This window comes from Pangasianodon hypophthalmus, chromosome 13 (genome assembly GCF_027358585.1).
Source record: "Pangasianodon hypophthalmus isolate fPanHyp1 chromosome 13, fPanHyp1.pri, whole genome shotgun sequence".
NCBI lineage: Eukaryota > Metazoa > Chordata > Actinopteri > Siluriformes > Pangasiidae > Pangasianodon > Pangasianodon hypophthalmus.
The window spans coordinates 17826233-17848794 of record NC_069722.1 but is presented as its reverse complement, the minus strand read 5'-3'; the positions used below and the strand labels follow the sequence as shown (position 1 = coordinate 17848794).

Sequence of the window (22562 nt, the reverse complement as noted above, 5' to 3'; positions counted from 1 at the left end):
TGTGCTGCTCCATTTCTCTACTTGTTGATGAAGGCTTTCACAGTGTTCCATGGTACATCTAAAGTTATAAAATTTTTTGTACCTCTCTCCTGATCGATACTTTTCGACAGTGCGACCATGTACAGTCTTTGTAAGCTCTTTGCAGACCGTGGCTTCAGAAGTTAGATGAAACCAAGAAGATATGAAGAAAATCCTACAGAAACAGCTGGTCTTTATTTGGGGTTAAACATAATAATTTATTTGATGACAGCTGTTTGATAATTACTTTTGAACATGAGATTGAATGTGATTGGTTCATTCTGAACACAGCCACATCCCCAATTATAAAAACCTGCTATTTTAACAGGGGTGTGTAGACTTTTTATATCCACTCTCTCTGCGTGTCTGCGTGTGTGCGCGTGTGCGTGCATGCGTGCACATGCATGCAAAGGGTCCCTGGAGGACTAGTGGTTAGGCCACAGTGCTCTCACCGCTGCGGCCTGAGTTTGATTCCCAGCCAGGGGTTGGGTGCAACAGTGCACTCTCAGTGCCGGTCCCAAGGCCTGGGGAGGGTTGCATCAGGAAGGGCATCCAGCATAAAAACTGTGCCAAATCAAATACGTGGACAAATGATCTGTTGTATCTGTTATATATATATATATATATACAGTGTGTGTGTATATATTATATATATATATATACACACACTTGCCTTTTCAAAACACCATTTCTAAACAATTTTTGCAGTGTGGCAGGGCGCATTATCCTGCTGAAAGAGACCACTGCCATTAGGGAATATTGTTGCCATGAAAGGGTGTTCTTGGTCTGCAACAATGTTTAGGTAGGTGGTACATGTCAAAGTAACATCCACATGAATGCCAGGACCCAGCAGAACGTTGCCCAGAGCATCACACTGCCTCTGCCGTCTTGGCTTCTTCCCAAACATGATTCATCAGACCAGGCCAGTTTTTTCCATTGCTCCATGGTCCAGTTCTGATGCTCACATGCACACTGTAAGCGCTTTCGGCAGTGGACAGGGGTCAGTATGGGCACTCTGATCGGTCCGCAGCTAGGCAGCCCCATACGAAGCAAGCTGCAATGCACTGTGTTCTGACACCTATCTATCAAAGCCAGCATTAACTTTTTCAGTAGTTTGTGCTACAGTAGCTCCTCTGTGGGATCAGACCAGACCAGTTAGCCTGCACTCCCCACACGCATCAGTGAGCCTTGGGCGTTCATGTCCCTGTCGCCGGTACACCAGTTGTCCTTCCTTGGACCATTTTTGGTAGATACTAACGATTGCATATCAGGAACACCCCACAAGACCTGCCGTTTTGGAGATGCTCTGACCCAGTCGTCTAGCCATCACAATTTGGTCCTTGTAAAAGTCACTCAGATCCTTAAGCTTGCCCATTTTTCCTGCTTCCAACACATCAACTTTGAGTACTGACTGTTCCCTTGCTGCTGCCTAATACATCCCACCCCTTGACAGGTGCCATTGTAACAAGATAAACCATGTTATTCACTTCACCTGTGAGTGGATTTAATGTTATGGCTGATCGGTGTTTGTGTTTGTTTGTTTGTTTATTTGTTTATTTATTTATTTATACATACATACAGTACTGTGGCAAAGCCAGAAATAAAAGCTATCTCTCCAGGAAGACTTATAACAACAAAGTTATTTTCCTTTCAAACGCAGGAAACAAGAAATTTTCTAAGGACACACTTAATGGCCTTTTAATCTAATCTAATCTAATCTAATATACTATACTATACTATACTATACTATACTATAATATAATATAATATAATATAATATAATATAATATAATATAATATAATATAATATAATATAATATATGTTGTTAGTGTGATAATTGCATTCTTATTCATTCATTCATTCTGTAATTCTTCACTTCTCCTAAAATGCATAAAGTTGGATTTCCATCCATCTAGATCTCTGATCATGAAGTCTTTCTACATGATCTCTCGACAAGCTGATTCAACTGAGGTTATGGCTGGACTTTTGGCACAATTCCCACTGAAATCTCTCCACAGAGAGTAATAAGACTTATTTGCAGTTATCTCCAGACAAGCACATTCAATGCCATGGTTAGATGTTCAGCACTATCTTGTCATCCTGGGAGAGACCAATCCTATCAGAACAGTAACGTTTGATCATAACATAAAGGTGTTTAGACAATAACTCTGTATGGATTTGCAGTGACCTTTATGTCTACACTGTCAAGTAATCCTTCTGACATATTTTGAGTCCTCAAAACATGTCATCAAGGTGCCTACCAGTGCCTATGTTTTTTGTGCCACCTGAACTCAAATGTGCATATATCTTTGTGATAAGGGGAGTATGCACTGCAGTGATTACCTCTAGAAGAACAAAATATTAAATTAAGGGTCCCATCATTTTTGTCCATGCCATTTTCATTTGTTTTATTATTTAAAATATTCTATAATATATATACATACATATACACATATATATACACATATATATAACATATCCGCTAACTCGGAGATTTGCTTTAAACCTGTAAGAAGTAGGCTTTAAGTTTGCTAGTCAGAGGTTTATTTTCAAACTTTGCTAACATAATCTAACAATTTTAATCTAACCTGAACTTTAATTGCTGGGCATTCATGCAACACACTCCCTAAAGACGAGTATTTAAGAAAGAGGTCAGTTAAGCAATTTTATTATAAAAAAGGTATAAAGAACTATACAATGTGCTGAATGTAAAAAAAGAACTTACAAAGTAAATGAAATGGAATTGATGGACCTGTAGCCTGGCATCAAAGACAGAGAGATGGCAGGTTCTCTCAGACTCTCACAAGTCCCCCAGCTTATGGGTTACCACCACTTTATACCTCCTGAGCATACTTTGAAGTTACCATGGGCAATCATGGCAATACCTTTTATCTCCTTAATTTATCAATAAATAATGAAACTTCTTATCAGTCAATTGTCAAATTACTTTTGAGCCTGTTAAAATGGAGCCTGTAAAAATATTTGTTAAACCCATTGAATTAAAGTTGTAGTGGTGTACAGAGGCAAAACTACAAATACTTATGGACTCGACTGTATATAGACTAAGGGTCTATATACAATTTTTAATTTGACATCGATTTCCCATTAAAATATGTTAGCTCATTAGCTAACATGAGCTTAAATAGATCATTTGATCTATTTTAGCTTTTTTCATGACAGGGTATTGGCTTTAACTCAACGTCTGGATGCAAGGCAGAGCTCATAAGTGAGCTCCTTTATGTGTGTTTGGGGCAATTTCTCAGTGAACATAACACTAGATAGGTTTTGAAGCTCAGTAGGCTAGTTGCACATGATGACCCCATTTTACTGTGCCGCTTTCTGAGGGGACATTTCTTCAGTGCATTTTTTGAGATTAAATGTGCTAATTATGCAACTTATAATTGGAAATAATCTTTCATGCTAAGTCAATGCTAAGTTGCAGGATCTTTGGGTCAGTTTCATTCACAGTCTGTTGTATAAAAGTCAGAAATGTTAAGAATGAGTTTTCTTGTCTCTGGTGAAGGATTAGTCACATAGGACCAAACTCTGGTAATGATCTGTGCTCAAAAAAAAAAAAAAAAAAAAAAAACCTTATTCCTGCCCATTATTCTTGTCTTTAAGTAGCATATCTTTTTGAGCAAATCATTATTTATCATCATTTTATTTATTTATTTTACAATTTTGAAAAAAAATACAAATGCATAGGGACATTCAAACATTCCAGTATTCAGGAAAATCAGCCACTAATGATCTAATTCCATTCTAAGTGGATGTCTGTGCTTGTTCCAAAAAAAAAAGTCATACCACATTGCACCCTTGCAATATTATCATTTACTCTTGCAACAATAGATGTGTTGATTAAGCTAATTTAAGATATGTTCTTATATGTAGTGTGGTTTGAATGAAATTACTTTAAATTGGGAAAGGTATGGTACTTAGGCTTAGTGTGACTGGGTCTTGTATCTCTGGCAACATCTTTTGTTCACTTATATGAGACAGTGTCAAACAGAAAACTCCAATCTCACATACAACTGGTACTGCTATGTACAATATTAACTAGCTTTTGATGCCATCAATTTATTATAAAAATTTTAGACTGTTGGAATACAGTTGCTATAAAAAGTCTACACACCCCTGTTAAATTGATGTGATGTGATGTAAAAAATGCAACCAAGATACAGACAGGTCCTTAAGTATTTGGACAGTGACAAAATTTTCGTAATTTTGCCTATGTATACCACCACAATGGATTTGAAATGAAGCAATCAAAAGGAGATCGAAGTGTAGACTTTCAGATTTAATTCAAGGGGTGGAACAAAAATATTGGCCTGTTTCCTTGTTATTTCATGACAAATTAAGGAGATAAAAGGTCTGGAGTTGATTCCAAGCATTTATTTTGCACTTGGTAGCTGTTGGTGGCACCTCTCGATATGCAGTCCAAACAGGTCTCGATGCAAGTGAAGTATTAGGCTTTATTAGGCTGAAATAAAAACAAAAAAGACCTATCAGAGAGATAGCAGAAACTTTAGAAGTGGCCAAATAAACAATTTGAAACATTCTTAAAAGAAGGAATGCACTGGCGAGCTCAGCAATACCAAATGGCCTGGAAGACCACAATTAAAGTGGACAGATGGAGAATTCATTCCTTGTTGGAGAAAAACCCCTTCACAACATCTAGCCAAGTCAAGAATACTCTCGAGGAGATAGGAGTATCATCAAAATCTAAATACAGATGGTTTACCTCAAGATGCAAACCACTGGTAGCACTGAAGAACAGAAAGGCCAGATTAGACTTGCTTTAAAAAAAAATAAATAAATAAATAAAAATCCCTACCCAGTTCTGGTCAGAATTATGGGAATAGGAGAGTATGGAGAAGGAAAGGAAGGACTCATGATCCAAACCATACCACATCATCTGTCAAACCTGTGGAGGCAGTGTTATGGCATGGGCATGTATGTCTGCCAATGGAATTGGGTCACTGGTGTTTACTGATGATGTGACTGCTAATAGGAGTAGCAGGAGGAATTCTGAAGTGTATACCGCTATACTTTCAGTCAAATGCTGCAAAACTGATAGGACGGCGCTTCCCAGTACTGATGGATAATGAAACAAAACGTACCACAAAAGCAACCCAAAACTGGAGGCAGAAAGACCCACAAACAAGCAGCAACAGAAGGTGGCTGCAGTAAAGGTCTGGCAAAGTATCTCAAGGGAGGAAACTCAGCATTTGAAGATGTCCATGAGTTTCAGACTTCAGGCAGTCACTGACTGCAAAGGATTTGCAGCCAAGTATTAAAAATAATCTTAATCTTTTATGATTACATTACTTTTATGACTCATTACTTTTGAGCCTGTGAAAATGGAGGGACTATGTAAAAAAGACTGTGATTCCTAAATGGTTAGTGCAATGTTTTTGTTAAACTCCTTGAATAAAAGTTGAAAGTCTACAGTTCAATCACATCTTGATTGCTTAATTTCAGATCCATTGTGGTGGTATACAGAGGCAAAATTACAAAAATTGTGTTACTGTCCAAATACTTATGGACCTGACTGTAAATCATGTCAAACTTTTTCCACGTTTAATGTGATGTAGCAACCAGCTAAATATTATTGTTGTTGTGAACCCTGTCAGTTAAGAGGGGTGAAATAGAATGGTTGGTTATGGATAACCACAAGGGTTTCCAGTCACTCAGGACCAACATGAATCTGGTAGGAACTCAGCAAGAAGATTTTTAAAGAGAATGATGGTCATTGATGATGGTATATACTATTTATATACCAATGTTAGTAAAGCAGTTTATTTGTTTTATTTTCAGTCATTTAATTCCTTTATAAACCTTACAAGTATGGTTTCAGAGGATGATCAATGCTGGTATTGTTCAATACGTACAATTAGATGCACTACTTCGTATAGCAGAGACTCTTTACATGTCTTCTGTACTACTGTTTATAGTTGATGCTCCTAAGATCTAGCACGTTTGTGAATAGACTGTTCTCTTCCATCATACACCGAATCCTGTAAATTATCCTATTAATATTTATTTCTTAAATAATACTTTTGTTTAGTGGATTGGTTCTTTATCAAATTTTTTTTTTTTTTTTTTTTTTGGCAACCACCAACTGTAGTTTTATGTAATAGCTGACAGCAATTCTCTGTAAAGCATGCATTTCCTTTTGTACGGCTTTGAAATTTCATCATCGCTGGTGAAAATCTGCTGTTGCAAGCTACCTGCTGAACATTTCATAATGTAGATTGTGCTGTGTGCTGCCTAAAAAGTAAAGACACCAATGGTGCACAGTAGTATATGGTTTAGCATATGGTTTGCGGGCCAAATAACATTAGCCAATATAACGGACCATTAGAATGACTTGCCCAAGCATGATGTATACATAGAAAATTCCAACCAAATCAGGCACCCCTGACACAGTTGGCTTTGTGTGTGATTACAGGATTGTCAGATACTTTAAGTATTCATACATGAATCAGATAATTTCATTTTATTAATACATGCATTCAATCTTTGCCCATTGTTGTTTTTTTGGCAGGAGGGAAAGTGCCTTTTAAAACAGCTACGAATTTCCCCCTACACGTACTACATGATGAAATAACAGGATCCTTGTTAATCATGTTACAATTACTTCCCCAGGGACTTTCATAGAGTAGTAGACAAGGCTGGCTGGAAGTACCTGCTTAAACACAAGCACAGTTAATCCATTAAAGTGATTTCCAAAAACAGATTAAGTCCCACTATGGGTTAAAATCATTACACTTTGCATAACATAAAAGCTATGTTTCTAACCACAGAAAGTTTAGCCTAATAATGGACAATTCCACAACAGCAGGGTAACTGTTTGGTCATTCAGTGACACAATTATTGTTTATATATGTTAACATATAAATTGTTACTACACAACAACTGCACAAAATGCTTTTGCATCTGTTGCGGCCATGTTTGGTCCCAAAAATCCAGGTTGTCTGGTTGATCTCAAAAGTGCACACTATGTCATTGTTGGCCGGAATGTGTGACTCTTAGCTGGGAATCAGAAATCCAAAAGCTGCAAGGAGATATTAGATTCATGTGATTTTGATCCAAGGTTTAAGATAAAACAAAATAAACACTGGAAAGGCAAATGACAAGGTATCAGTATTTTCTTAATTATACCACAATGATTTTGAACTCTCTAAAGTGACTAGTCAGAAGATTGAAGACTAATAATAAATGGCCTTTAAAAGTGTGCTGTTACTTAACAACAAAAAAGTATAATTGTTGATATGATGAAGCTTTCTGTAAGGAGGCTTCTGTAAGGAGGCTCAGGGCTCGCAAAATTTCAAAATCCCCTGTAGCCCTTTGGGCAGGCACTCTTCAGATTTTGGTAGGCCGAAATGAATTTAAGTAGCCCAAATAAAAAAAAAAAAGACATTATTTTGAATGTAGAATATTGTAAAGGAGACAAAACATCAATCAAAAACATTTTCAAAACACATAACAATCGTATATAATAATCAAATTACAATCATCAATACAAATATTTGGTTCTAACTGAACTGAAATTTGTATGAACTTGTAAAAACAATATAGAACATAATTCAGTCTGTGTCAGATCCTGAATCTGAAATATCAACACACACAACTATCAGCGATTTTCTCCACTGCGCATGCAATCTCTATCACATGTTTAAGCTTGCTGCGGGAGATTTCACTTGTCACGTGAGGATAGTAATGACTGACAGGACGAGCGTCACTGATACACAGTTCGCGAGATCGCGAATTGAAAGTGAAAGTTGAAAGTGAGCGCGCATTCAAACGCGATTTCAATACCCTATATATTGATAGTGGCTCCCCGATGCACGAAAATTACATACAACATAATTACCCGACCAAATTTGTGAGAGAATGCAAAAGCATTGCAATATATTTTTCCTCCCTATAAGATAGCCCGATGGGCAGGGCGGAAATACATTTTGGTAGCCCAACTGGATGACACAATAGCCCTGGGACATGGGCTAGCGATTTTGCGAGCCCTGCGGCTTCAGCAGTTTCCGAAATACTCAAACCAGCCCTTCTGATACCAACACCCATGCCACGGTTATAAAGTCACTGACCACTGAGATCACATTTTTTCCCCATTCTGATGTGCACATTAACATCATACACATATAACATTAACATATATACGCATACACACAGACACACACACATAATATATATATTGGAAGGCTTGGAAGGCCACTGAAGAACACTTATCTTTAAGACTGCAATTGTGACAACCAGTTTTGCACTCAAGTCTCCATCAGTGAACAGTTGATAACTTCAACAAAATAGACTTCATGTGAAATCCATAATGAATTTCCTGTTTACACCATTGCACTTCTTGACCATCGTTGTCATCCAGATGAGGGTGGGTTCCCTTTTGAATCTAGTTCCTCTAAAGGTTTATTCCTCATGTCATCTCAGTGAGTTTCTCCTTGCCACTGTCTCTTCTGGCTTGCTCATTAAGAATAAATTTATAAATTTATAAGTTTAAAATTGATATTCTGAATTTATATATTTCTGTAAAGCTGTTTTGTGACCATGGCCATTGTTAAAAGCACTACACAAATAAAAGTGAACTAAATTGAATTGAACTCTGTCATGTTCATGAAACCAGTTTGAGATGACTCTTGTTTTGTGACGTGGTACATTATCATGCTGGAAGTAGCCATCAGAAGATGTGTAAGTTATGGACATGAAGGAATGGTCAGCAACAATACTCAAATAGGCTGTGGCATTGAAGTGATGACTCAAGTCTCCATCAGTGAACAGTTGATAACTTCAACAAAATAGACTTCATGTGAAAACCATAATGAATTTCCTGTTTACACCAGGTAGTAATGGTCCCAAAGTGCACCAAGAAAACATTCTCACCCCACATCCCCACACCATTACACTACCTCCAACAGCCTGGATGGTTGACACAAGGCAGGCTGAGTCCTTGGATTCATGCTTGGTGCCAAATTCTGACCCTACCATCTGTGTGCCTCAGAAGAAATCAAGATTCATCAGATCAGGCTACATTTTTCCAGTCTTCCACTGTACAGTTTTGGTGAGCCTGTGCCCACTGCAGCCTCAGCTTTCTGTTCTTGGCTAACAGAAGTGGAACTCAACAGGACATGAGTTCGAGACATGTCCATCCCTAGAACTGCCGCTCACTGAAGGTTTTATCTTTATTGCACCATTCTGAGTAAAGCCAAGCAATGCTAAGTGTGTTTAAAGGGACTTGAGTATGAGCATCGTTAGAGTATTAAGTCTCTTGTTTCAAACTGAAGTTATCAACTGTTCAATGACTGAGGCAAGCAGGGACTCCAGCAAGTCTACATATGACAGCAATAACTAAGAGGAACAGCCTGAAGGTAACATGGACATGAGGAAGCCCTAGGACATAAAGCAGCCAGCCACTCCATCAAAAAACCTGAGTGAACACATGAGAGTGGGGGGTGACAGCATCCAAACATCCCAGTTTACCAAAACACTCTATGCCCATAAACAATCTAGATCTAACAAATAGGTTTTCAGCCAAAAGACTGAGACTTTGTCTGAGAACCAAACACTAATTCAAAGACTGTTTGTAAGAGAAAGCTCTGACCCCTGCTGTAGCCTTAAGCCATTATATGAGGTACCAACAAAGAGCATAAAAGACCAACAGTTCACTCAGGTACTGCGGCACGAGACCATTCAGTGCTTTATAAGTAAACAGTAGTATTTTATAATCAATGCAAAATTTTACTGGGAGCCAATGAAGTGTGGATAAGATAGGGGTGATGTGATCATATTTTCTGGTTCAAGTAAGGACTTTGGCTGCTGCATTCTGGACTAACTAGAGTTTGTTTATTCATCTACTGGAACATACAGACAGCAAGGCATTACAATAGTCCAACCTAGAGGTAACAAAAGCATGAACTATTTTTTTTTTCATCATGTAGTGACATTATATTTTTATCTTAGCAATGTTACATGAGCTTCAAATGAGAGACTGGAATCAATAATCACACCAAGGTCTTTTATCATACTGAACATGATACAACTGAAGGGCAATCCAGAGTTACTAGGTAATCAGAAAGCTTAATTTTAGCTGCTTGTGGTCCTAGTAGAAATACTTCTGTCTTGTCGTAATTAAGTAGGAAGAAGTTACTTACTTAGCATTCAGTGTTTAATGTCCTTTACACATTCCTCAATTTTATTAAGCCAGTATCTCTCATCTGGCTTTGCTGAAACATAACTATGTGTCATCAGCCTAACAGTGGAAGCTAATATAATGTTTAGGAATAATTGTCCCCAGAGGTAGCATATATAAAGAAAAGATCAGTGGGCCTAGAACAGAGCCTTGTGGAACACCAAATTTTACTTAGTATTCATTCTGAGAATCTGCAAGCATGAGTTCTCTATGCATACTTAAGTCTCCAACAATGAATGCATTGTCTACAGAAACAACCAGGTTTGAGAAGAAATCTGCAAATTCATGAAGAAATTCTGAAAACAGCCCTGGATGTCTGTAAATAATAATTATTGGAAACGACTGAGTAGACTTATTTTTTGTGTCTACATATGTTAGTATAAAGAACTTATTCATGTCCAGGTTTTTGTGCGACACCTTGAACATTTTTTTAAATAACTGCAACGGCCCCTCCCTGCCAGTTAGACAAGGGAGATGTATATAACTGTATCTAGAGTGGCTAGCTTCATTTAATGCTACATACTCATTTGGTTTAAACCAAGTTTCTGTTAAACACAGAATGTTAAACACCTGATCAGTAATGGTTTCATTTAAAATAAGTACGTTGGATGTACACAATCTAATATTTCACAGTCCTAACTTCAAAGATCGAAGGTGCTGGCTGTACATTCAATATGATCTAATTTTATGTTAATTGGGTTACTAAAACAAACTGAGTTTTTCTGCATTTTTTGTTTAGCTCGGGGAACAGACAGTCTCAGTATGGTGGAACCAATTTCAGTCTGTTTAGATATTTCTGATACTTGATGATGCATTTATTGGCCACATTTGCACAGTGGCTCAACAAAAAAAAAAATTTATTAAAGAAAGCAATTTGCAAGTAAAAACGCTCCAGTTTACATAAGAGTGCTGAGTGTTATGTTTAAAATAATGTTTGAGATGTGGAAAATATCCAAGGAGAAAGTTCACATTGTACGGTGCAACAGAGCATATCATTTCCATTTTTTGTTTCATGAAAACTAAGATTAAAAATAATCAACAACAGTATGTCCATGTCAAAACAATAACTAAATAATCATTCACCCTTCTACTCAAAGTACATGACAAAACTTTATGACATTTTCCCTAACAAATAAAAACAAGTCACAAGGGTGGACAAATAACTAAACTGGGCACCAGAAACATGCAGATTTCATGCCCAGGCTATTAGAGTTTTATTTGTAGATGCCTGGCAGAAACACTGATGAACACATGAAAAGGTTAAGTTCAAATAGTCATATAACTCTCTTTCAAACTTTGTTAGAAGAGACTAACGATCATATTACTCATCTGTTACTCTTATTAATGCCATTAGGGCTGCAATGATTATTTTGATAATCGACTAATTTAACGATTATTAATTGGCGATTAATACAACAATTAATCAGTAGATTTTAATAAATTATTCAGCTTCTGCAATGGGTTAAAAGGTTGTGTTAAGCTTATTCTAAGTAATAAATAAATACAAGGAAATCCCTCCATCTTTTGAAAATGTCTTAATGAACTTAACGTCAACTGAAAAGACCAACCTCCTTCAAGTTTTCCATTCAACCGATTTTGTTGAACTGAGAATCACGAATACAAACTCTCGCCATTGTTTTAACTTTTTTGCTCCCTTAAGTCAAATATAAAAATAAATTAAAAATAAATTAATCTCAGCCGCATTACAGACAATAACATAGGTTTGAATATAAAAAAAGAATCTTAAATAAAAGCCAGCAGCATTAAGGGGCCTCATTTGAAAAGTTATAAAGTATTTCAGTAACAAAATAATTCTGTTTCTGAAACAGTGAGTAGCAATGTCAGTAATGGATTGACATTTTTAGTTATTCTTGGATTGCCAAATAAGCACAGAGTTAAAATGAAGAAAGGTCAGCATATCAACATGCTCATGTGACAGACTTGCTCTTTTTTGTGAGCAAACGTTTGCTGTGGCAGAGAAGACCCTTTCAGATGGAGTAGATGTGGCGGGAATTCAAAGAAAGTATCTTGCGAGCTTTGATAGTGTGGGGTAACGTCCCTCATTACCTTCCACCAACTAAGGGGGTCTTCTTCTTTGGGTATTTGTGATTCTGAAAAGTACACCTGTACTTCATTTCTCACCAGCTGAACCTTTTGGTCATCCTTGGACTCTTCTTCACTGACTCTTGAGCACTGACTTTTCCTCTCTCCTAGGACACTCTGCTCCTCCTGTGTACATTTCCAGCTCTCTTTTGCTGTTTTAATAGCAAGGACTTCACCAGTGCTTTGTACCCTTATCTCCTGTTCAGCTGTCAAAAAATTTAAGCTTTCTAAACCTTGGGTCTAGGGACATTTCCCCACCTCTCTGTTGTCTCTTTGGCAGCTTTGGCTAAAAAAGCTTTGCTATGGTGTTGTTTCAAAACTAAGGTTTTGTTGCACCGACCTCTGTAGCCCTTTAACAAGTTGAGGAAGGCATGACAATGTTGCATACTCTTGACCATTAAGTATAACTTTGGCACACTGAAAAGGCTGCAGGCCCTGTGTCAGCTCATCAAGCAGTGACCACTGATCATGCTTCAAGTCAAAGAAATGTTTGCCCCTTGGTGTTACCTCAGGATCAGAAAGTGTGGCAGGCCAGCACTGGTCCAGTAGTCTCTCCATCATATAACAGGAGCTGTTCCACCGGGTATTGACATCTTGGATCAGCTTATGCTGTGGTGTGTTTATCTGCTGCTGTTTTTCCTGTAGCTTGGTATTGGCCAGCTCACTTCTCTTGAAATGCTCAGCCAAGCTCCTTGCAGCTCCTAAAGCTTTGCTGATGCTGGGCTCTTTAAGAGAATTGTTCACAATTATCTTAAGTGTGTGTCCAGTGCAGCGGACAGAGACCCAACCAGGTTTGTCTATTAGCAATTGAATTTTTCACCAACTTCTTCTAGCCATGTTGCTATGTTGGCACAAGTATGTCTTTCTTTAAGAAGGATTGCTGCAAGGATTAGAGTCTTCATTTGCCAGTCTTCACTGATAAAGTGACATGTGACACCAACGTATGCTTCTACAACAAGGCTAGTCCAAATGTTTGCTTTCAATGCAAAGCTGCTTCTTGCAACTTGAATGGTTTCTTTAACTTTTAAAGACATCAGAAATTTTAAGTGAACACTTTAAAAGCTTTGTAAGTTTTCACCTCTTGCAGTGGTTACGTTTTGTTCAGTTATCTTTATTGTATTTAGTTTAAAATATAAATCTGATATTTTGCTAAAACATGTACTGTGTGATCAGGTGTATGCTGCTTTTCAAATCACTTGAAAAGATTTAATATTAACTAGTTTGCTCCAGCTGGAGCTCACTCATCTTTTACTGCTTCCAGCACCTCTCATGCAAGGATGTTTGCTCTTTAAATGTTCCAAAATGCATGTTGTGCTCCCCTGGGATGCCAGTTTCGTCTTGCAAGTGTTACACAACACAACATTTTTGTTTTTAATTTCGTAAAACACTTTGCTGTATTGACTCCAGTTGGACATTTTCTCTTAGCACTGTGTCATCTTCTAGCGGGCTGCAACCAGGCAGGCTGCTTTACGGCTGTATTACTGTCTTGTAGCACAGCGCGCCAATGGTCAAACTGCGTTATTGCCGGACCTTAAAGTAGGATCTATGAGCTCAAATGACTATTCGACAACAAAAATATTTGTCAACAATTTTTTTTATTGTCAACATTATCGATAACATCGACATTTCTTCCATTACACTAGCTACTACATTTTAGCCAAGTCAGTTAAGGTTTCTAGCCAACCAAAACATAGGACTGGGAAATTCCATTGAAACTTTTAATTGTACTTGTGGGCTAGTTAATAAATTAATGATTTGTCCACCCCTGGACACAAATAAAAGTTCGAAAGGTGAAACATAATTCCATTAACTTACTACAAAAATTTATGTTGGTCTTTCTTTGCCACCATTATTCATACATAAGTACATTTTAGGCTCCTACCATGTGTTTTGATAGGAGAGCAAAATGAAATCTGCATCAAAGCAGAAAGAATATTTCTTTAACAGTATAAGTAGTGTAGTCTTTATTTTTATGAGTTAAATAATGGCATAGAAAGCCAAAATATAAGTTGAAGTACAGTTTATGGTTGTTGTTATTATGTCTTTAATATTAGGAATTATTTTTACGTGAAATATACTCACCAGCTGTGGCAAAATTTTCTCAACATGTTCCAAATCCACACCAAGACAGTCTTCATTCTCTGCCTGCTTTATTGCTCTGCGTGTTGCTTCTGAAACGTTAAGGGAAAACATGGAGGTCTGATGGTATGACAAGACACCATCTTGAAAAACTAGCATAATATTATTAACCTCATATAAACTAAAAACACCACCACTGAAGTTTATTATTCGGCACTTTCTTATTCAGATCTTCCGCCTTAAAAACACTCCTCTAGTGGTGCCGGTAAATGGTGATATTTACTGATTATTCTAAGCAAGCCAGCTTTACACTGCATGAGGTTTGGCCTGTTGCTCACTCTGTTCATCAAGTTTATTTGCAATTATGACAATGTGAAACAATTTTATGCTTTCCATTGCAAAAGCTACAAACCAGAACATAGTAATTTTCTTTAATCATAGGTCTAGGAACTCCATCGTATAATGGTGCCATGAAGAACACATTATCACACAGTCTTTTATAGACTTCTGCCAAGATTTTAACTGATGATACCATCTTGTACAGTGTGATAAGTTATAATCTAAAAAGACTGCTGCAATCGCACAATGCAATAAAACCGGCTTTAGTCTTTGGTCACAAAAAGCGAGTGTTCTTCAAATTTATACTTATTTAAAGAGGAATTAAATTCTAATGATCAAATTCTGGTGGAGGGTTGATTCTTTCCACTAATTACTGTCTCCAGATTTCATAGGGTCTGTACAATCTGACAACAAATTAGGAGAATAGATATATCAATGCATCAAAAACATGAAAGGAAATTTGACAACTGTAAGAAAAAATATTACAGTAGAATATCCTTCTACATTAGAAATATTACACTTCTCTGAGAATATTAAAAAAAGAGCAGTTTGCTCTTTTTGCTTTTCGTATAAATTTACTGATTACAAAATGGTCTGTAAAATCTGATAAGTATAAAATGTGACGGTGGGCAGGCAGCCAGCACACCAAAAACTTGCGACACTCCTCACACGACTGCTGGCCAGGTGCTGAAAGGACAGCACCACTTCAGCACCCCCGATGTTTTGGACAGTCAGAGCGTGCGTGGCTGCAAGGCGGGGAAACGAATCTCAGCACGTCTGGCAGCCAATCCCAGCAGCAGCGCTAATCTACCCTCCTGGAGGAGTCGGGAGAGTATAAAAGGAGCCAGTGGTGGCTCGAGAAGGTTAGAGAACGGTGGGAATGCTACTAACGTGTCTCTCTGTTTGTTTTCCCCTAGAAGGCGACGTCAGCGAGGAAGACACCCCTGGTCTGCCGCTGGCCTGCTCCTGATCCCCTGCAAAGCCGCCATGGCCTCCCAGCCGACCCCTGCCGAGGGCTCACCGTGCTGCTTGAGGAGCCATCGACACCGCCCCCACACGCCTTCACTCCCCACTTCCAACACCACACACAAAGACTCACCACTTCCCCCTTGCTGCACTGTGAATAAAGAGTACGTGTGTTTTGCCAAATAACCTTGTTCCCTGGGTGTTTTGTTCTGTGTTAAAGGTTTGGCCAGGCACAAAAAATAGATACCAAAGAGTATTAAAAACATGAAATATAATTTTTTTTTAAATCAGTTGAATGAGTGAGAGCTAGTTATTGCTTATTTCATACATGCTTATTTCACATAGGGTTCTCTCTTGATTACCAAAGGGTCTGTTAAATCTGACACAAAAGGATGATCTACAAAGTATTATTGTTCCAAAATTCTGAAGAAAAAGAACTTTTATGTACACTGACGATTTAAACATACCATGTCAGCCTTGCAATTAGAGACAGCATTTTCATTTGTTCCACATCCAAATAGTTAAGGCCATTTGTTTACTTGGTACCGCAAGTTTTTTTGTTCTGAGAGGGAACCAAAGGTCAGAGTGCAGCCTTTATGAGAGGAAAATGGACGCTGAAAAAATAATCAAATTATCTGCAGCACTTCAGAAAACTTCCATGAATTGCCATTTCTGTTGCAGTTGGTAGTAGGTGGGGTATGTCATTCTTGATCATGGCAGCTTGACCTATTGTGTGCAGACCCTTTAATAATAATAATAATAATAATAATATTATTATTATTATTATTATTATTATTATTATTAATAATGTTTTATTTATAGCACCTTTCCACAGCTCAAGGACACTTTACATTCCAAACTAAAAAACATAGAAGAAAAATAAACAATAGGGTAATGATATAAATATTATTAATCAATAATCTGTTAATAATCAACAGACAACATTAGCTTTAGCTCTAGCTCTATTCTCTAACTCTATGTTTAGAAATAAAATGCAACTGCAACATTTCTTACACTTCAGGTTTTAATGCCATTTTATCTATTTTATAATTTGTCAAATTTAACAGATCCCTTGGGAATCAAGTGGCAACTCTGTGTATGTATGTGAAATAAGCAAAACATGCAATCAGTTCTCGTTTAAAGACAAAAATCCACCATAAACAACTATTAATCTTTATAATTAATAGATGATCTTCAGTGCTGTGAAAGAATTATTTTGTAGCTGAAATTAGGTTGACTATATTTAAACTTCTTTCATCTACATGTTAATATATTTTCACTTTTGCTAACAGTAGGGATGTTAGACCAACTAGGAGTACATGTTTTTGTGTACTCATCCATAAACATAGTGAAATAAGTAACCTATTTAGTATTAATCAATCAGAAATATCATGAGACATTTTATTTTACTCTGTTTATGTTAGTTGCTGCCAGCATTAAACTCTTCATGATGAGTTTTATACTTAAGCCATGTTACGCCACTTAAACCACTTAACGCATGAAATGAATCTATGAATTGTACTGTCCTATGAAGAAAGTGTACAATGTGGAGAGTATGCGCATGTCGAAGTGTTTCAGCATGTGGCAAAACGTTTGGGTATTTCTCACGAAACAAAAGTATGCAATGTCAGTGAAAGATTAACAAAATAACGAAATATTATTGTGTGTAAAATAAATACTAATATACTAATACACTAATATATATATATATATATATATATATATATATATATATATATATATATATATATATATATATATATACACACTAATATATATATATATATATATATATATATATATATATATATATATATATATATATATATATATATATATATATATATATATATATACACACACACACACACACACACACACACACACACAGGATATAAAAAGTCTACACACCCCTGTTAAAATGGCGGGTTTTTGTGATATTAAAAAAAATGAAACCTAGATAAATCATATCAATGTGAAATTACAATGTATAAAAAAATGTATTAAGTGAAAAACAATCAGAAACATTTTAGGGAAAAATAGGAAAAATAAACAACTTACAATAACCTGGTTGCATAAGTGCTTACACCCTTTTATAATTGGGGATGTGGATGTGTTCAGAATGAACCAATGACATTTAATCTCATGTTCAAAAGAAATTATCAAACAGCTGTCAATGAAATTATTCTGATTAACCCCAAATAAAGATCTGATTCTGTATGATTTTCTTCACATCTTTTTTCATCTGACTGCTGAAGCCATGGTCCTCACAGAGCTTACAAAGCCTGTAAAGGGTCCCACTGTCGAAAGGTATCGATCAGGAGGGAGGTACAAAAAATTTCCAAAACATTAGATGTACCATGGAATACTGTGAAGGCCTTCATCAACAAGTGGAGAAAAATGGAGCACCACGGTGACATCACCAAGAACAGGACATTCCTCCAAAATTTATAAAAGGACAAGACAAAAACTTAACAGGGAAGCTGCCAAGAGACCTACGGCAACATTAAAGGAGCTGCAGGAATATCTGACAAGTACTGATTACTCTCTGCATGTCACAACAATCTCTCATATTCTTCACATGTCTGGGCTATGGGGATGAGTGGCTAGATGGAAGCCCCTTCTCACAAAAAAATATCCAAGCTCAACTACATCACCCCAAACTATGTGACAAAATGTATTATGGTCTGATGAGACCAATTACAATAGGTATAATAATTCCATAATTCCAAAAGTTACATTTGGTGCAAAAATAAGCACATCACCAAAAAAACATCATACCCACGGTGAAGCATGGTGGTGGCAGCATCATTCTTTAGGACTTGCTTTTCTTCAGTCAGAACTGGAGCTTTTATCAAGGTGGAGAGAATCATGAATTGCTACAAATACCTGTCGATTTTAGTGTAAAACCTAGGTGTCTGCTAGTAAGCTGAAGATGAAAAGGAATTTCACCTTTAAGCGTGACAATGATGCAAAGCATACATCCAAATCAATAAAAGAATGGCTTAACCAAAAGAAGATCAAGGTTTTTTGATTGACCAAGCCAGAGCCCAGACCTGAATCCAAATAAAAACCTGTGGGGTGAACTGAAGCAGGCTGCGCACAGGAGATGCCCTCACAATTTGATGGATCTAGAATGTTTTTGCAAGAAAGAGTGAGAAGATATTGCCAAGTCAAGATGTTCCATGCTGATAGACTCTTAGCCAAAAAGACTAAGTGCTGTTATATAATCGAAAGGTTCTTCAACAATCTATTAGTTTAGGGGTGTGCACACATGCAACCAGGGTTATTGTAAGTTTTTTATATCGGACTTGCAACCCGAAGGTAAACCTGAAGTTTGTGGGTTCGAGTCTCGGGTCCGGCAGGGATTGTAGGTGAGGGGAGTGAATGACCAGTGCTCTCTCCCACCCTCAATACCACGACTGAGGTGAGACCCTTGAGCAAGGCACCGTACCCCCAAACTGCTCCCCGGGCGCCGCAGCAAAAAAAAACAGGCTGCTCACACACACACAGTGATATTGAACATCCTTGGATGCTTCTCCTTCAGTCATTTTGCAATGACTGGAGCCTTTAGCCAGGAGGTTGTGTCATCAGATGGTTACCAACGATCCTGAAGTGTTTCGACCCTTAACCACAACAATCTCCTGTTGGCAGGTCAGCACTGGTGGCCAGCCACTACTCACTCCCTCCTGGCTGCCAGCTCAACTCCTCCCTCCTGCTCCAAATCCAACAAGAGGCTCTCTCTGCTGCCTCCCCCAGTCTTCGCACTACCTTCTTTCTCTCTGTCCCCCTCAGTCCAACGTCTGTCATCAGCTTACAGGCTGATTGGGCTGGGAAGCCTCTGCATCCCACCTCAACTGGGTACAACCATGTCTGCCAGCCTTTGTCCCTGCAGTCTGGCACCAGATCATTCAGACTTCCTTTCAAATGCCTCCTCCCACCCCTCTTCCCATGGCACTGTAAGCTCCACTAGGATGATGATCTTTCCTTCTGTGGAGAAAAGGACTGCGTCGGGTCTTAAGGTAGTGTGGACGACATCTGGGAGCCTTCTCTTCAGGTCTACCCTAAGCTCCCATGCTTGGGCAGACTTCAGGAGACTTACCCTGGTTTTATTGGGCCCTGGTGGCTTTGTCCCCTCCTTGACAAATGTTACATCAGGTGGCGGCTTGTTCCTATGTTGAGATTTCCTGGTTCGCTCCTGCTCTAGGATGTCCGCTAGCACAGTCAGTACTTTGTCATGGCGCCATCTGTATCTGCCCTGGGCAAGCGCGGTCTTACATCCTGTCAAGATATGGGTCATCGTTCCCTTTTGCCCACAGAGCTTGCATGTTGGGTCGTCCCTCATCCCCATCTGTATAGGTTCACAGGTGATGGAAGGGTGTCATAGACGGCCCTAAGCAAGAAGTAGATCCGGTATGGCTCAAGCCTCCAAAGGTCAATCCATGTCACCTTCCTCTTGGGGAGATCCCACCTTGTCCAGGCTCCCTGGGTTCCTAGCTCCACAACCTTTGCCTTCCTCCGCTCTTCCTCTAGGTACCTTATTTCCGCCTGGACCATGGATCTTCTCTCCACTGGGTTGGCTTTCACCCACCTTTGGAAGCGGGTCATTCCCAGTACTCTGAATTCCATACCGGATCGGTCGAGGCCCGGGTTAACAACGACCGCCATCGGCGCCGGTGACATACAGGGCGCAGGTGGAAATTGGGCTACTGTTGGTCGAAGAAGTAGAGGAGGGAGTAGAGTGCATAGACAGGGAGAGAAGAGGAAAGGTAAGAGTGTAGGACTGAGAATAGGAACTCTGAATGTTGGTACTATGACAGGGAAAGGTAGAGAGCTGGCTGATATGATGGAGAGAAGGAAGGTGGATATACTGTGTGTACAGGAAACCACGTGGAAGGGTAGCAAGGCTCGTAGTATAGGAGCAGGATTCAAGCTGTTTTATTATGGTGTGGATAGTAAGAGAAATGGGGTAGGTGTGGTCTTGAAGGAGGAGTTTGGGAGGAATGTTCTGGAGGTGAAGAGAGTGTCAGACAGGGTGATGAGTCTGAAGTTAGAGATTGAAGGGGTGATGTTGAATGTTGTTAGAGGTTATGCCCCACAGGTAGGTTGTGAGTTAGAGGAGAAAGAGAGATTCTGGAGTGAATTAGATGAGGTGATAGAGAGTATTCCCACAGGTGAAAGAGTGGTGATAGGAGCAGATTTTAATAGACATGTTGGTGAGGGGAACACAGGTGATGAGGAGGTGATGGGCAAGTTTGGAGTTAAGGAAAGGAACCTTGAAGGACAGATGGTAGTGGACTTTGCTAAGAGGATGGACATGGCTGTGGTTAAAACTTATTTTCAGAAGAAGGGAGGGGCATAGAGTGACTTACAAGAGTGGAGGTAGGAGCACACAGGTAGACTACATCCTATGTAGAAGAGGCAATCCGAAAGAGATTAGTGACTGTAAAGTGGTAGTGGGAGAGAGTGTAGCCAGACAGCATAGGATGGTGGCATGTAGGATGACTTTGATGGTCTGTAAGAAGAAGAGGTCAAAGATAGAGATAGAGAAGAAAACCAAGTGGTGGAAGCTGAAAAAGGAGGACTGCGAGGAGGACTTTAGACAGAAGTTAAGGCAGGCTCTGGGTGGTCAAGTAGTGCTGCCAGATGACTGGTAAACTACAGCAGAAGTGATCAGGGTGACAGGAAGAAAGGTGCTGGGTGTGTCATCTGGAAGGAGCAAAGAAGATAAGGAGACTTGGTGGTGGAATGAGGGAGTTCAGGATAGTATCCAGAGGAAGACGTTAGCCAAGAAGAAGTGGGACATGGACAGGACTCAAGAGAATAGACAGGAATACAAGGAGCTACAGCGCAGAGTGAAGAGGGAGGTGTCTAAGGCCAAGCAGGAGGCATATGACGAGTTGTACACTAGGTTAGACACTAGAGAAGGACAGAAGGACTTATACAGGTTAGCTAGGCAGAGGGATCGAGATGGGAAGGATGTGCAGCAAGTTAGAGTTATTAAGGATAGAGATGGAAGGGTGCTCACAAGTGAAGAGAGTGTACAAAGGAGATGGAAGGAGTACTTTGAAGAGCTGATGAATGAGGAAAATGAGAGGGAAAAAAAGAGTAGAAGTGGTGACCTCTGTGGAACAGAAAGTAGATAAGATTAGAAAGGATGAAGTCAGGAAGGCTTTGAAGAGGATGAAAAGTGGTAAGGCAGTGGGTCCTGACGACATCCCGGTGGAGGTCTGGAAGTGTCTAGGAGAGGTAGCAGTGGAATTTTTAACTAGTTTATTTAACAGGGTTTTAGAGAGTGAGAAGATGCCTGAGGAATGGAGAAGTAGTGTATTAGTGCCGATCTTTAAGAACAAGGGTGACGTGCAGAGTTGCAGCAACTATAGGGGGATAAAGTTGATGAGCCATACAATGAAGCTATGGGAAAGAGTAGTGGAAACTAGGTTAAGGAAGGTAGTGGAAAATTGTGAGCAGCAGTATGGCTTCATGCCCAGAAAGAGCACAACAGATGCAATTTTTGCTCTGAGAATTTTGATGGAGAAGTATAGGGATGGTCAGAGGGAGTTGCACTGTGTGTTTGTAGACTTGGAGAAGGCATATGACAGGGTGCCAAGAGAAGAGCTGTGGTACTGTATGAAGAAGTCGGGAGTAGCAGAGAAGTATGTCAGAGTGGTGCAGGACATGTATGAGAGGAGCAGGACATTGGTGAGGTGTGCTGTAGGTCAGACAGAGGAGTTCAAAGTGGAGGTGGGACTGCATCAGGGATCGGCTCTGAGCCCCTTCCTGTTTGCTGTGGTGATGGACCAGTTGTCAGAGGAGGTCAGACAGGAGTCTCCTTACACAACG

General features: G+C 38.9%; 1 protein-coding gene across 3 annotated transcripts in view; it reads right to left on the bottom strand.

Moving 5' to 3' along the window:
- The window catches only part of cenpx (centromere protein X), a 47134-nt gene that overhangs the window by 9052 nt on the left and 15520 nt on the right, over positions 1 to 22562 (bottom strand). Inside the window, exons 4-5 of one of the 3 annotated variants that reach the window (XM_026916309.3) lie at positions 14418 to 14506; positions 3665 to 4499 (exon numbers count right to left, since the gene is read on the bottom strand). In XM_026916309.3, coding sequence (XP_026772110.2) covers positions 4485 to 4499; positions 14418 to 14506 — 104 coding nt within the window. In that variant the 3' untranslated portion in view covers positions 3665 to 4484. Of the gene's footprint in view, positions 1 to 3664; positions 4500 to 6503; positions 7077 to 14417; positions 14507 to 22562 lie in introns of those variants that run through there. The other 2 variants (XM_026916308.3, XM_053239047.1) reach the window with 2 other exon arrangements.